Source organism: Copadichromis virginalis, linkage group LG7 (genome assembly GCF_057382275.1).
Source record: "Copadichromis virginalis isolate Kocher_CV1m ecotype Utaka linkage group LG7, C_Virginalis_male_GT1.1, whole genome shotgun sequence".
Taxonomy (NCBI): domain Eukaryota; kingdom Metazoa; phylum Chordata; class Actinopteri; order Cichliformes; family Cichlidae; genus Copadichromis; species Copadichromis virginalis.
The window spans coordinates 590,402-604,587 of NC_140624.1; the positions used below are offsets into that span (position 1 = coordinate 590,402).

A 14,186-nucleotide genomic window follows, 5' to 3' on the forward strand; every position below is an offset into this window, starting at 1 on the left:
TGTTTCCTGTTTTACTTTGAAGGGCTCTGTCTTATGTCAGTGTGTTCTGTTTACGTTTCCCCTGCCTTGTCAGTTATCATGTATTCCAGGTGTGTTCCCCTCCTGTTTCCCATCCCCTGATTCCTGGCATGTGTATTTATAGTGTGTGTTACCGTGTCCTCGTTGCTGGTTCGTCTGTGTTGTTTCCCCTCGGTCTCCCTGCATGTATTTCCCCGGACCTCCCTGCACCGTCATTCCTGGTTTGTGTGTTAGTTTACCCAGTTTAGGTTTCAGTTTCATGTTCCTAGCGCCTTTGTTGTTTGCATTTTTGTTGTTAATAAACACTCACCTGCACCAGAGCTGCCGCCTTTTGGTCCTATATATATTCCACACGGCTTGCCCCCGCAAACCGTGACAGAACGAACCAGCCACCATGGACCCAGCGGCAGTCAATCCGTCCGAGGAGCTCCAGGATGACATCGGCTACAATGTGGAGATCCTCCTCGGGCTGTGGCTGGAGAATCCTCCGCACGAGCTTCGCCTCGCCGTGGAAGGTCGGCTACAACGGCTCTTTTCCGGCCTGCCATGGCTACTAAATTCACTTCCTCCGACCATACAGGCTTTTCTCCGGCACACACCCCACCTTCTCTCAGCCACTCCTGCCTCGCTGCCCGACTCGCCGGATGTGATCTTGCCCGGCCCGTCGGAGCCGTCTGCGGGGAGGAGACGCCGATCGCGCCGCAAGCGCACCACCCCACAGCTGGATGTTCGGACATCTAATTTGCCGGCTGTGGTGAGTGAGGACTGTTTTTCATTTTCGGACTGCATGACTGTTCATTCAGGGGCTGCGTTTTGTGTGGCGGATATCAACGCGAGCTGCTTATCGCCTGTGCAGCTACCGGCAGCTAAGTTAGCTCCCCCGCAGCCACTCTCAGCTCAGTTTCCTGTGCTTCCTTCAGTTCAGTCTCCGGTGCCACCCTCAGTTCAGTCTCCGGTGCCACCCTCAGTTCAGTCTCCGGTGCCACCCTCAGTTCAGTCTCCTGTGCCACCCTCAGTTCAGTCTCCTGTGCCACCCTCAGTTCAGTCTCCTGTGCCACCCGTAGCGCAGGCCCCAGTAGCTCCAGTGCCGCCCGTAGCGCAGGCCCCAGTAGCTCCAGTGCCGCCCGTAGCGCAGGCCCCAGTAGCTCCAGTGCCGCCCGTAGCGCAGGCCCCAGTAGCTCCAGTGCCGCCCGTAGCGCAGGCCCCAGTAGCTCCAGTGCCGCCCGTAGCGCAGGCCCCAGTAGCTCCAGTGCCGCCTGTAGCGCAGGCCCCAGTATCATCGGCTTCACTCATTCACTCCGTGCAGGGAGAAAGTTTAATTTCACCTCAAGGTGCTTTTCCTGGTTCAGCCGCCATTGGCACTGTTTGCCGCTCCAGGGCTTCCCCAGAGGCTAGGTCCCAGTCCTCAGCTGATTCTGGACCCCTGGAGTTTAAGCAGCCACCCGAGGGACCGCTCCGGCCTTCGTCTCTTGTCTCCGCTGGAGGGTCCGACGGACCGCTCCGGCCTTTGTCTCCTGTTTCAGCTGGGGGGCCCGAGGAGCCCGTCCAGCAGCCTTCCTCGTCAACTGGTGGTTCCGGAGAACCACACCAGCCTCATGCCTCATCGGCTGGAGGGTCCGAGGGGCCCGTTCAGCCTCCTGTCTCCGCTGGAGGGTCCGAGGGGCCCGTTCAGCAACCTTCCTCGTCAGCTGGGCACCAGCACCATGCCACATCAGCTGGAGGGCCCGAGGAGCCCATCCAGCCACCATCTGCTACGCCAGCTCCAGCCTGTGCTTCGTCTGCTGCGGCTCCAGCCTGTGCTTCGTCTGCTGCGGCTCCAGCCTGTGCTTCGTCTGCTGCGGCTCCAGCCTGTGCTTCGTCTGCTGCGGCTCCAGCCTGTGCTTCGTCTGCTGCGGCCTCATCAGAGTCTTCGTCTGCTGCGGCCTCATCAGAGTCTTCGTCTGCTGCGGCCTCATCAGAGTCTTCGTCTGCTGCGGCCTCTGCCTGTGCTTCTGCTACGGCCTCTGCCTGTGCTTCTGCTACGCCTGGTCCAGCCTCTGCCTGTGCTCCTGTTACGCCTGGTCCTGCCTCTGCTTCAGCGTCGCCTGGTCCTGTGCCCTCCAAGCCTCGGCCGGTGCGCCTGACACTTGGGCGCCGCCGCTGCCTTCCGCACGGCCGGCCCCCGGACCGCCATCGCCTGAGTGGCCGCCGCTGCCTTCCGCACGGCCGGCCCCCGGACCGCCATCGCCTGAGTGGCCGCCGTTGCCGTCCGCACGGCCGGCCTCCCGAACTGTATCCACGTCGCCGCCGTTGCCGTCCGCACGGTCGGCCCCCCGAACTGTTTTGGACTCCTGTGCTGTCGGCCCCCTGGCCGGCCCCCCCGAACCGTTTTGGACTCCTGTGCTGTCGGCCCCCTGGCCGGCCCCCTGAACTGTTTTGGACTCCTGTGCTGTCGGCCCCCTGGCCGGCCCCCTGAACTGTTTTGGACTCCTGTGCTGTCGGCCCCCTGGACTCTTCTGTTTTGGACTGTTTTTTTTTTTTTTTTTTCCTGTGTTTTGGTGTGCTTCGTTTCTTTTGGTTTTGGGCTCGTTTTTTGTTTTTGTCTTTTGGCCTTCTGGTGCTCCGGTTTTGTTTTGCTTCGAGCCCTCCTTCCTGGGCCCCCGCCGCCCGCCCTGGTCGGGTTGTTTTCTGTTTTTTTTCTGGCTGTTTTTTTTTTTTCTTGTTGGGCTGTCTGGAGCCAGCCTTTGAGGGGGGGGTACTGTCATGGTCCTGGGTCGGTGACCCAGTGTTTTTGGTTATGTACTTTTACTTTTGATAGTTTTGTATTTTCTAGCATTTAGTGGTGTTCCCTCTGGTTGATGTCTTCCCTGCTTGTGCATTTCCTTAGTGTAGTAAGTCTCTGTGTTAGTCCGCGTCTTTGAGTCTGTGTCATTACGTGTATGTGTTTCCTGTTTTACTTTGAAGGGCTCTGTCTTATGTCAGTGTGTTCTGTTTACGTTTCCCCTGCCTTGTCAGTTATCATGTATTCCAGGTGTGTTCCCCTCCTGTTTCCCATCCCCTGATTCCTGGCATGTGTATTTATAGTGTGTGTTACCGTGTCCTCGTTGCTGGTTCGTCTGTGTTGTTTCCCCTCGGTCTCCCTGCATGTATTTCCCCGGACCTCCCTGCACCGTCATTCCTGGTTTGTGTGTTAGTTTACCCAGTTTAGGTTTCAGTTTCATGTTCCTAGCGCCTTTGTTGTTTGCATTTTTGTTGTTAATAAACACTCACCTGCACCAGAGCTGCCGCCTTTTGGTCCTATATATATTCCACACGGCTTGCCCCCGCAAACCGTGACAAGTATAAGCAAAGCGGACCCATTTCAGCAATTTCAATTTCAATTTCAATTTTATTTCTATAGCACATTTAAAAGTCACAGGTACAACAAAGTGCTTCACAGACGAGCCATACTTGCAGGTTTACAGCAAAAGAAAACAATTAACAACAAAGAAATACAGTTATAGGATGGTAATATTGCAACAAGCACGAACCGGGAAGAAATTAAGCTAAGTAGTTTGAAAGGCGAGCTTAAACAAATGGGTTTTTAACTGCACTGTTAGACATTTTATTGTATTTTTACAGTAACTTACTGGCAACACTATTGCCAGTAAGTTACTGTAATTACTGATCTACAGTATCTTTACTGTTGTGATGTTTTACAGTTCAACCACTTTACTGTAAACATATATTACAGTATAACAGCTTTACTGTAAACGTGGTTTACAGTTAGAAAGACTTACCGTGATTAAGTTTTATAGTATCACTGTACTGCAAATGTGGTTTATGGTATAACACTGTAATTGTGTACAGTATAATTTGTTTAGACTGTAATTGTGTTTTACAGCATATAAAATAATATTAACATTCATATTCAATATAAGAACATTTACAAAAAACAATATAATTCAATAAAGTAGTCTCAGGATAGTGAATTAAACCAACATTTATTGTTGATATTTTTTTTTAACAAGAAAAACATTTTTCAACTGAATAAAAACAATGCCAATAACCAAAATAAATAGAAGCGTACATGAAAACTACACAGTCCTTCACCTTTCTGTCTGATTTTTTTAAGGAAAACAGTTTTTCATTCCACTAAAAACAGGACAAACCCACCAGCATGAACATTAAATAAACTATTACAATTGTAAAACAAAACTCATTTACAAAATGTAATAATTATCAGTGGGTCCCAGGAAATAGAATGTGACATGGGATTTAGATTTCCGTTACCAGGATGGTCGGGTTCAGCGTAGTCTACATCACCACCTGTCAAAGACACATAATCAATATTCATGTTTGCCCAGGTTATTCACTTGTTCACATCTGTCTGAGATCATTCATACTGTTGTATGGATGTGTGTACAGTATGTATATAATTATCAGCTATGTAAAAGATATTATCATCTCTGTTCTTACCTAGTTGGAAGTCCTCCATTCAAACTCAGAGAGCCGCTGGAGGAAGGTGGTGATCCGAGGGCAGATGCTTGTAACTTTCCTCTTTACGACACGACCTGTCTTGCGGCTTGTACCAAGTTTTGCAGGGCATTTTGTTCCCATGTCTGGATTGATCCTCACAAAGAACCTTTTAACAGAAAAAAGGCTGCTTTAATTTCAAAATTAAAACATACGTTACAGCAATCACCTATATGTTTCTGCAACTGTAGTCAAGCTATCACATATATTTCATTCTTAAATGGTGTAAAGTATTTACCTCTGTATCATCTCCAGTGTGATGGACGCTGACTCCTGATACTCAAGGTTGAAAACGTAGTATGACGCAAAGAAGACAGCAAGGGTGCTGGCAAAGTCATGCATCTGCTCAGGCTCATAAAATACCTTGCCCTCCAAACTGATCATCCAGCGGCTTGCAGACATGAAATTATTCCCTAAAAACAGACAAGAGTCCAATAAGACAATGTGCTCACCCTTACAAATAAGGTTTCCACAAGAATGCTGGATAGCAGGCCTCACACTGTACAAAAATAGAATGCACACGGTTTGCTGCTATTTCTCTTATTATTTATTATCTAATGAAAATTATGATCAATTACAGGAAAAAACTGCCTTATGTCTTTGCATTTTGGCCTGTGCTGAAGTGTTAGGCTGTTTTTTCCTGTTGGTCATTGTGTATAATAAATAATAAGAGAAACAGCAGCAAACTGTGTGTATTCTATTTTTATACAATATAAAACAGACAAACCCCTGTTAAGTAAGTTGTTGTGGGTACAAATACCACAATAATTACATAGATTTTTTACAAAAATATTACAACAGGATTGAAACTATTTACTTACCAAGCGCTATTACCCTTGGTGTGATGGGTAAGGTCATCTCTCTCTCAACAGACATCTTGGTGGAAAAAGCCTTTAAAACACAAAATGAACTGATTTGAATGATGATACCCAAAATCATTGAAATATTTTCCTTTGTTTATGTTGACAGTATTGAGAGTGCATGTGTAAAATTTTAAATATAATTACGTCAGCCAAGATGAAGATTGAGTCCTCTTTTTCTTGGAAGTACTTCATCAGAAGGAGGATGGCTGCTGTGGCGATCTGGTTGTGGTTCAGCTTTGCACTGTCGCACTCACGTAGCAGATGTTCAATCTCCTTGTTCCACTGAAGTCTCTGGCTTTGAAAGAAGTTCAAAATTCTCCTTCCTTTCGTAAGAAGGGCTTCACTGAGACGTGTCTCTACCTCAATATCTGTGAGTGTGTGGAAGTGAGTGCAGAGGCCTCTTTTAGTAAAAAGAAATGGCCAATGCTCTTGAACCTCACATAAGGTGGGGGCAGGCCAAGAATTAAGCATGTGCCTCTGGTAAATATAAGTCAAAGACATATAAGTATTTACATCTGTTGTTTCAATTGCTTGAGGACCTGCTGATCTGAAGACAGTTGACATAGTCTGTCTTTTTGTCTCCAAAGTTTCACTCGTTTCTCCTTCTGGTAGGGTTGTGGGTTGCCAGTTGATGCAACCATAGCTATCAAGTTCAGATCTCCCCCTTTTGATGGCAACATCACCCTCATTGTTTTCCCTGGTAGACCTTTTCCTTGGCTGCCGGATTCTGCTGCTGACATTGTCTCTATTTACATGTTCAACTCTTGTTTTAAGCTGTTTGAGTAGGGAATAATAACCACAGCCTAATTGCTCACCTTCTGCAGTCTTATCTGCAAAGGTAGCGGGATACTTAGATACAATAGCTCTAGCTACCTCCCCACAAGCAGCTCTGTTAGGGTTGGGGCAGTGTACTCGCATTCCTTCTACAACAGTCCTAATCATTATTCTCCTGTCTTCTGGGTGAGCCATTCCACCAGTTGCCAAGGCCTGTGAAAGTCTTGTTGGCATCTTCTCCCAGGGAACTGAAAAATTGCTGATCCAGGAGGTGTTGCTTACATTTGGTTGTGTGGAAGGGAGTTGACCTGATGCTTGTGCAGAACAGAGTGAATTACCCTGTAGTGGCATTTGCACAGTTGTTGAGCAGGTGGTTTCAGGTTCCTTTGGGTTGTTTGAAGAGCCAGACTCCACTTGGTCGTCGATATTCACACACACACATAAACACAGCAGAACAATTCCACATTAACTATGTACAGATGGGTTTTTTGGAGTATTTATTGAGTAATACTCTTATATAAGACACAAAAGCAAGAGTGTTGGAGAAATAATACCAATGGCAATGAAAGCTAGTTTTAGTTTTGAAAGCTATAACAATTTCAAAATAACTCTCAAAATAACTAATTTACAACTATTTTCAAGATAGGACTGCAACCATTTATGACATTAATGCATTCTCACCTTTTCTGAATACTTGAACAAGTCTTCGACTTTGAATTGGTGTCAAGAAAGGCTTGATATCATCAGGCTCAACAAACAGGAGATCTTCTCTGTTTCTAACACCAATAATGTCTGTCAGGTGCTCAATAACTGCCCTCTTTGTCTCTTCATGCAGGTCAGGTAATGCCAGGTTAATTTCATGATGTAGGCTGCCACTGTCCATATCTGCAATGAATTAAGAGGATGATATTGAATGATGCAAAGATACAACGGTTAAACCTGAAGCGATATACACTGGCAGAGGGTAGTAATCAAACAAACTGTCTGCTTGAACACATATGAATCTTTTTTCAGAATTGTGTAGACAGTGAAGTCCAAGGTTGATCAGTATCACAGATTGAAGGATGTCCAAAACAAAGTGTACTTGTTTGTGACTGATGAGGATCACTGAGATTTTTCCAAAGATGTGGCCACATTCATCATGACCCATAGCAACAACAAGCCCTTTGCAATATTTTGTTCCTTTGTAAACTACTGCTGATACCTCTGACGTTGTTTCTTTCATCAAGCCAGCTGTCCTGACAGACTCCTGAATTAGACCATTGTACAACTGCTCATCATATTCACTAGTTTCACCAACTGCTTGAACTGCTGGAGCAAACAATGGTCCACTGCTGAGGTACGCCTGAAGCAGCTGGTGCCTTTCTGCCAGTGTTTTACAAAGGTGAACAAAGTTGTGCAGTTTCCGGGCGCATTCCTTGAAATACGAATGCTTACTCTCGAACCGGAGAGTCCACAAGCGAATAAGAGGCCCAAAGTGCAAAAAGAGGTCACTATAGTGCAGTAAATAGTGATGCTTGGGCTTGAGTGGGTGATTAGGGAAAATTGTGTGTCTTGAATGAACATACTCCTCTGTTATTATCTTAAGGTATGCAATCTGGTCATGATGGATCTTGGGAGCACATATGAGCTCAACCATTTCCTTGAGCTGTAGATACAGTTGCCAGACCTGACTGTCCTCAGGATTTTTTATCCTGTCACCAACCAACAATGGCAACAGTCGCAACAGACACCAGTTCTGTGCTGCAGAACCAGAAAGTTTTTTGCCACACTCCTTAACCTCACATGGTTTACTGAGACTATCATTCCCTGAGTATTTAAACTGTGTGATCGACCTGTTTAGTTGTGCATAAGTGAAATGCTTTTCCTGTTTCACTAAATGACTGATGTACAATGCCAAGTCATTAGAGACTACACCTTCAAATAAATCATGACCCAAACATGGGGGAAGCCCAGTACAGACATGAAAATATTTCAGAGAATTGAAAGGTGAGTCAAACTTTACCCCCTGTACCATGTCTTGGTCAGTGGTGGATAGCTGTTGTACACTCTCCTTGTGACCAGTGATGGTTCTTTTTGGACCAAGCTTTAGTGGTGTCTTTTCAAAGTCTGTCCTTTCAATCAAGCAGTATCTACAAAAATGCGTACTACAACTGAAGTTTTCAGTGAAACCACCTAAGCAGTGTGAACCAAGATTATCTCCACAAATGGAAATCAAGGCCGCTTTGAGGGTATTTCCATCATCTGTCTCAATCCCTGTATCTTCTAGATCTTTAAGGTCTGTGATAATACTTGAGAAAACTTTCTCCTGACCAAATGTCTTGAAGTCCCTTTCTCTGCACAGCATCACCAACTGCATGGGATCAACTGAAGAGCGATTGTGTGGCTGGACCTCACCAAGACTCATGTAAACCCCCAAAACTTTATGTTTTTTCTTCCCTGACCCAAGAGGATTCACAACCTCAAATCCATCCTGGTAAAGGATGATGGACAATGAAGAAGGATTGTCTTTTAACAGAGCATTTTCTTTCACATTTCTTCCATCTGCCACATCCTCTACAACCATGTTGGAAGAGGTATGATTTTTGGATTGGTGATATTGCTCTTTAACACTTGACTGTCTAAGGAGTGATTTTAATGTCTCTTTGATGGAAATGTACTGGCAAAAGCATTCCTTTCCAGCAGCATCACTTCCCAGATAAATCTGGGTGGGTTCAACATAGTCAAAATACTGCTTGTAAAATGTTCTCCTTGTTTTGTCAGATCTGAGTATTCCTTTGTTGTATATTGTGAAGACATCCTCTTTAGAGAGATTTTGAATAATCATTTCTATCTCAGTTTGTGGTATGTCTAGCTCAGAAAGCTTGCCCTTCAACTTGTCAAAAACATCTGCCATAGAAGTGCTATGGACATGCAGAAATCCATCAAGAATACATTGTATTGTGCTCGCTGGCAACAGCATCTTGGCTTGCATTTTCAGGTAGAAAAGAGCCAAATTATGTAAAAATGTCTCTTGTTGATTATCACACGCCTCTAGATGATCACATGGAGTTGGAGTCAGAGTCTCCTCAGAAGGCTGAGTACAGTCTATATTTTCGGGGAGAGTTGACACCTGAGTTGTTATCACCGGATAACAATGCAAAGGACTGCAAAGGACTTTCCTGGATAAATGTGTGGCAAAAGATGAGCGCACTCTGAAATGTTTGTGGCAGTCATCATAAGGACAGACAACTTTCTTGCCATCTTTAATATGAAATCTCAAATGAGTGCATAATGCTGAAAAATTCTCTGCCACATAGAAACATGCCTCAACTCCACAAGCAAGATTTCCTTTAAAATGGGTGTGTTTAGTCTGAGCCCTGCGATAGCGGTGGTTCCTGTGCATATGGGATCTGAATGCAGAAAATGTTCGATAGGAAGAAGGACATTGCTCTATTCCACATGTGAATCGATAATTAGCTGTGTGCTGATGTTTCTTCGTATGATAACAAAATTGTCTTAATTCTGAACAAAAAACACCACAAAATTTACACCTGTACATGGCTGCATGTGTCTGAATTTGAATTTCCAAAAAAATGTTGTCTACCTTTATTCTCACTAAATATGTCTTTTTACCTGCTGTTTTGTCTTGTCTGTCAAAGAACTGAGGCTACATCACACTGTCAGCGCGGCCAGCAAGGGCAGGAGAACAGCAATGCACCACACTGGGCGGGAAAAGACAGAGAGACAACTGTTAATTTAATGTTGCATTTATTTAACCCTTGAAAAATATATTTACATAAGTAAAAAAAAGAAAAAAAACACACAACCCATCTTTTCCAGAATAATTCAACTAATTCCCTTTTGACCAACCTAACACAGACGTTACATGGTTTTCATATGAAAAAGACCCTGGAAGACGTTGTATTAAAGGAAAAAAAACATGCTCCCCTTCCCACTTAAAAAAATAATAAATATTAAACTTAGGTTGGAGTTCCTTGCGCCACCAACCTAACATTATATTAACTTTTTAATGTTGTGCACTGCAGCTCACACAAAATTAAATAAAGCAGGCTAACCTACATGAGCAAGCTCAAAACTGGATAAGATTGTTTTAGCAGTCTCTAAATTTCCAAAAAAAGTTGTCTTTCTTTATTCTCATTAAATGTGTATTTTTACCTGCTGCTTTAGCTGAAGCTAAATGTCCCACTGTTAGCATGGCCAGCTTCTCAAAAGTCATAGAACAGAAGCGCAGGAGGACAATGCACCACACTCGGCGGGAAAAAGACAAAGACTGTCATTGCGCCTGTGTTCCTCGCCCCTCCCCGTGGAAAATATATATCTAAATATTTATTTGAATATGAAAAGAAAAAAACACACACAACCTATTTTTTCCAGAATAATTCAGCTAATGTGCTATTTCGACCAAGCTAACACCGAATTTAAGCCCCCCCTCCCCCCCACACACACAAAAAATATATATGCTCTTAAAAATTAATAAACGAGTATGTTAGGTAGGAGAGTCCTTTGCATTACCTTATGACGTCCCGTTTGCAGTTTCCACACAGAGGTCCAACAATAACGAGGTGCAAAATCTTTTGTCCTCTCGAGCATATCATAACGAAGAGTTAGCAAAGTTGGCCTGTCTTTCCTCTCCTGTCAATCACTGGATCACAGGTCATGTCAGTCAGGATATGGAGTGGTGGTTGGTAGAGATAGGTTGGTGGGCGGGGCCAGCATGCATTCAGTGTGTGTTTCACTAAGTTGGGTTGACTAGTTCCCAGAAGAGTTCTGTACATGTAAATGAGCAATTCAGTTACTGCTCGACTGAGAAGCCTCCACCAAATTATTACAATATTCTCCACTGACTGAAGTTCGCCTTTGGCAACGCAGTGGCAAGCACACATTTGCAGCAGCTGTGCATGTGCATACAACTGCATGCAGCAGATTAGATGATCAGAATTCTTGAACCTTACACACAGGCAAGTCCCCTAAAAAGTCAAAACCATAATACTTTCACTGGTATCATACTGACAAATGGCATAGGTTGGAGGAAAATCTGGAAATGGTTGGCAGTGAAAGAGTTAAAATGTAATGCACTATTGCAACCAACCACTGAAAGAGTAAAAATACACAAACAGTATGATGAACCATTCAAATCACATAATACAGTAGCACTACTGCTAATGTGTTAACGGTAGGTATAACTACTACCGCAATTTTAAAAAATACAGTAAGTAAATGTAAAAAACCTTAATATACCCATAATGCAAAGCAAATTACAGTAATTAACTGTAGAAATGTTTTCAGGTAAGTTACTGGGCATTTTGTGGTATTTTACTGTGAAAAATACAGCAAAGGTTAACAGTGTGTGATTTGAAAGATTGAATAGTTTCCGACGCACGGACATCAACCGGCAGGCTGTTCCAGAGTTTTGGTGCAGCAAAAGCAAAGGCACGATCCCCCTTCGTCTTTAGTCGAGACATTGGTTGCATTAGGAGCCCCTGATTAGAGGATCTGAGTGCCCTTGTAGGGATATATAAATTAAGAAGGTCAATCAAATAACTGGGTGCCAAGTTATTTAAGATTTTAAAAGTGTATAGAAGAATTTTAAAAACAATACGGTATTTGACAGGAAGCCAGTGGAGGTTAGCTAGAATAGGAGTGATATGATCCTGTCTTCTAGTGCCGCTTAAAAGGCGTGCTGCGGCATTCTGGACTAATTGTAGGCGTTGGATGAGGGAGAGTTGGAGGCCTAAGTAAAGAGAATTACAATAGTCCAGTCTAGAGGTTATAAAAGCATGAATGAGCCTTTCAAGGTCCTTGTGTCGTAGGTAAGGCATTGCCTTCGAAATTTGGCGTAGTTGGTAGAAGCTGGTTTTTACCACTGCAGCCACTTGCTTATCCAATTTGAGGGAACTGTCCAGCACTACTCCAAGATTTCTGACAGTAGACGATAGGTGACTGGCATAAGAACCTAAGGTCCCCGATAGCTGTTTCAACGGCATGTGGCTACCAAAGACGATAATTTCTGTTTTGTTTTCATTGAGGGTGAGCGAATTATGCAGTAGCCACCACAGTATCCAGTGTCTAGTTTAAGAGCAGTGGGATTTTCTGACACTGCACTTCTCTCTCATAGGTCCTTTTGAATTCTCCCTCACATTTTTTGTCATGACAATTTCCATCAACATCAAGTCAAAATACATGCTGTTGTGTCATACACGTACTTGTTACTTTGTGCTAAGATTTTTAGGTAAAAGGATTAAACACAAATTAAAGGGGTATAGATTGGGGTCACAAATCTTTTACTAGTAAATAGCAGGTCACTATCTCTAGGTAGAAATTGTAGTTCATTGTTCATTTCCTTTATATATGAAAACCTTTGTAAAATGAGTTTTTCATTCATTTTATTTTTATGGATTACCTCTGATAGTGAAATAATTTTTTATACCACTATACTGTTTACTGCAATCTTATTATTGATTTATTTTATTATTTACTGGGTGTGCCCAAAGGAAAAAGAGTAAAACAATCTAATATAAAGACACTCTAGAATTTTCCCATAGTCCTTAGACATTTGCTTCTTAATGTGTGAATAATAGTTCTAACTTTAAATTTTATTAATTGTTGCCCATGTTTCCTGTGATCTGATGACAGCTTAAGGACTGCGGTTGCAAGATTGTCTCTGTGACCTCGAGTTTTACAAGAAGGTTCAACATAGAGTGGCCAGTATTTCTGTAATTTTAAAAATAATTGTTGATAAGTATAGTAATAAAATTAGGTGTTTTGTACTTTGACCAGTTAATAAACCTACATAGCTAAAAGAGCTGAACTGGATGGGTTCCCTTCCTTAAAAATCCCTGCAAGGCCTAATGTGGCACTTAAGTCCTAAAGGATCTTTGCCTGATGGGGAATTAAGGTTTGAGACATTTTCAGCTCTTTATCTAAATTATGAATAATCAATAATGAATTTCTACAAAGTCAAGAACACAAGCAAAAGAGGTTTATTTTTCCACAAACTCATCTTGTTTAGAGCTTGCTTCACTAACAGCCACTAGATGGTGATGTAAGCTTCATAATGGCAGCTCTACACTAAGCTTTCGTCTGCCTGTGCTCCCTGGTGACAGAGAATAATATCGACTTAAGGATGTTCCAAATCAATATTTTTCATTATTTGAGGTCTACACGCACACAACAAAAGAATATTGTCTTTATTAAAGTTCATTGTGTTGTGTTATGTAGGGAGATGTGGAGAATGAGACCGAGGTGCCAGTAATAGTGGCAGTGTTGTGGGAAGTCTGTGAAAGGGTTGTTACACAGTACATTACACTCTAATCAGCCACTTTGCAGATGTAGACACAAAAAATGACCCCAAAAATGTAATGATTCATCATACATCAGGAAATGGGCGTAAAGGAAATTTCACATCCTCAAAATCTATTAAATTTCAATGATAAAAACAGTGCAAATAATAAAACCTCACAATATAAAAACTGTATTGCCATCGAAACCTTGCGACACGCATCGGTGCTTCACCAGGGGGCTCCATACTCCGGTTATAGACTTGCGGGTGTGTGTAAATGTGTGTGTGAACAGCTGCGCCTGCCACCTGTGAGGTGAAAGGGAGTCTGACCTGGAACACATGCTCGTCTTTAGTTCTGCCTGACTTTATGTGTGTGTGATAAAGATGGAGAGGAACAGAGACAGACCACAGCGTTATGGGGAACCTTTATTTAATATGGCCTCCCCACGTGCAGTGTAACACCCAGCAGAACCCATACAAGCTGAATTTTGCAGTGATGCTCTGAGTATCCAAAGGAAGATGCAAGCAAACGGCTATGAGGCAGAATTAGGTCTTAGATCTTTATTAATAATTACTTGGATTCTGGTTGCACTTGAAAATGAATCAAAAAGCAAGAAATAACCCAAGAGAGGAGCATTAATGAGTGCCCAGAGGCTTGTGTATGAATCTAGTTATGAGAAAAACGCTCAGCACTCATGTCCACTAGGTGTGGCTGTGAAGCAGTCAAGTTCAACATCCCCATCATGTCTCTCTTT

The 14,186-nt window shown here is 43.4% G+C and overlaps 1 protein-coding gene across 2 annotated transcripts; it reads right to left on the bottom strand.

Moving 5' to 3' along the window:
• Positions 1–3,961: 3,961 nt before the first annotated feature.
• Positions 3,962–11,489, bottom strand: LOC146704121 (uncharacterized). 2 transcript variants are annotated; one of them, XM_085461080.1, is made up of 8 exons: positions 10,665–11,489; positions 9,765–9,853; positions 6,831–7,034; positions 5,520–6,562; positions 5,334–5,403; positions 4,751–4,925; positions 4,456–4,621; positions 3,962–4,305 (listed from the first exon to the last, which is right to left on the bottom strand). In XM_085461080.1, the coding sequence occupies exons 3-7, from the start codon at positions 7,030–7,032 to the stop codon at positions 4,456–4,458; spliced, it is 1,656 nt and encodes a 551-aa protein (XP_085317206.1). In that variant the 5' UTR covers positions 7,033–7,034; positions 9,765–9,853; positions 10,665–11,489; the 3' UTR covers positions 3,962–4,305. The 2 variants fall into 2 exon arrangements, with proteins under 2 accessions (XP_085317206.1, XP_085317207.1); XM_085461081.1 differs by lacking the exons at positions 3,962–4,305; positions 4,456–4,621 and having other exon boundaries at positions 4,822–4,925; positions 5,347–5,403.
• Positions 11,490–14,186: the final 2,697 nt, after the last annotated feature.

What these genes read in the sequence shown, in the direction of transcription:
- LOC146704121 (XM_085461080.1), bottom strand. Translation starts at nt 7,032, where the DNA reads ATGGACAGTGGCAGCCTACATCATGAAATTAACCTGGCATTACCTGAC. An exon ending in TGTTCAAGTATTCAGAAAAG is followed by an intron (nt 6,563 to 6,830) that starts GTGAGAATGCAT and finishes TCGACGACCAAG; the next exon opens with TGGAGTCTGGCTCTTCAAAC. An exon ending in ACCAAGGGTAATAGCGCTTG is followed by an intron (nt 4,926 to 5,333) that starts GTAAGTAAATAG and finishes GTCTGTTTTTAG; the next exon opens with GGAATAATTTCATGTCTGCA.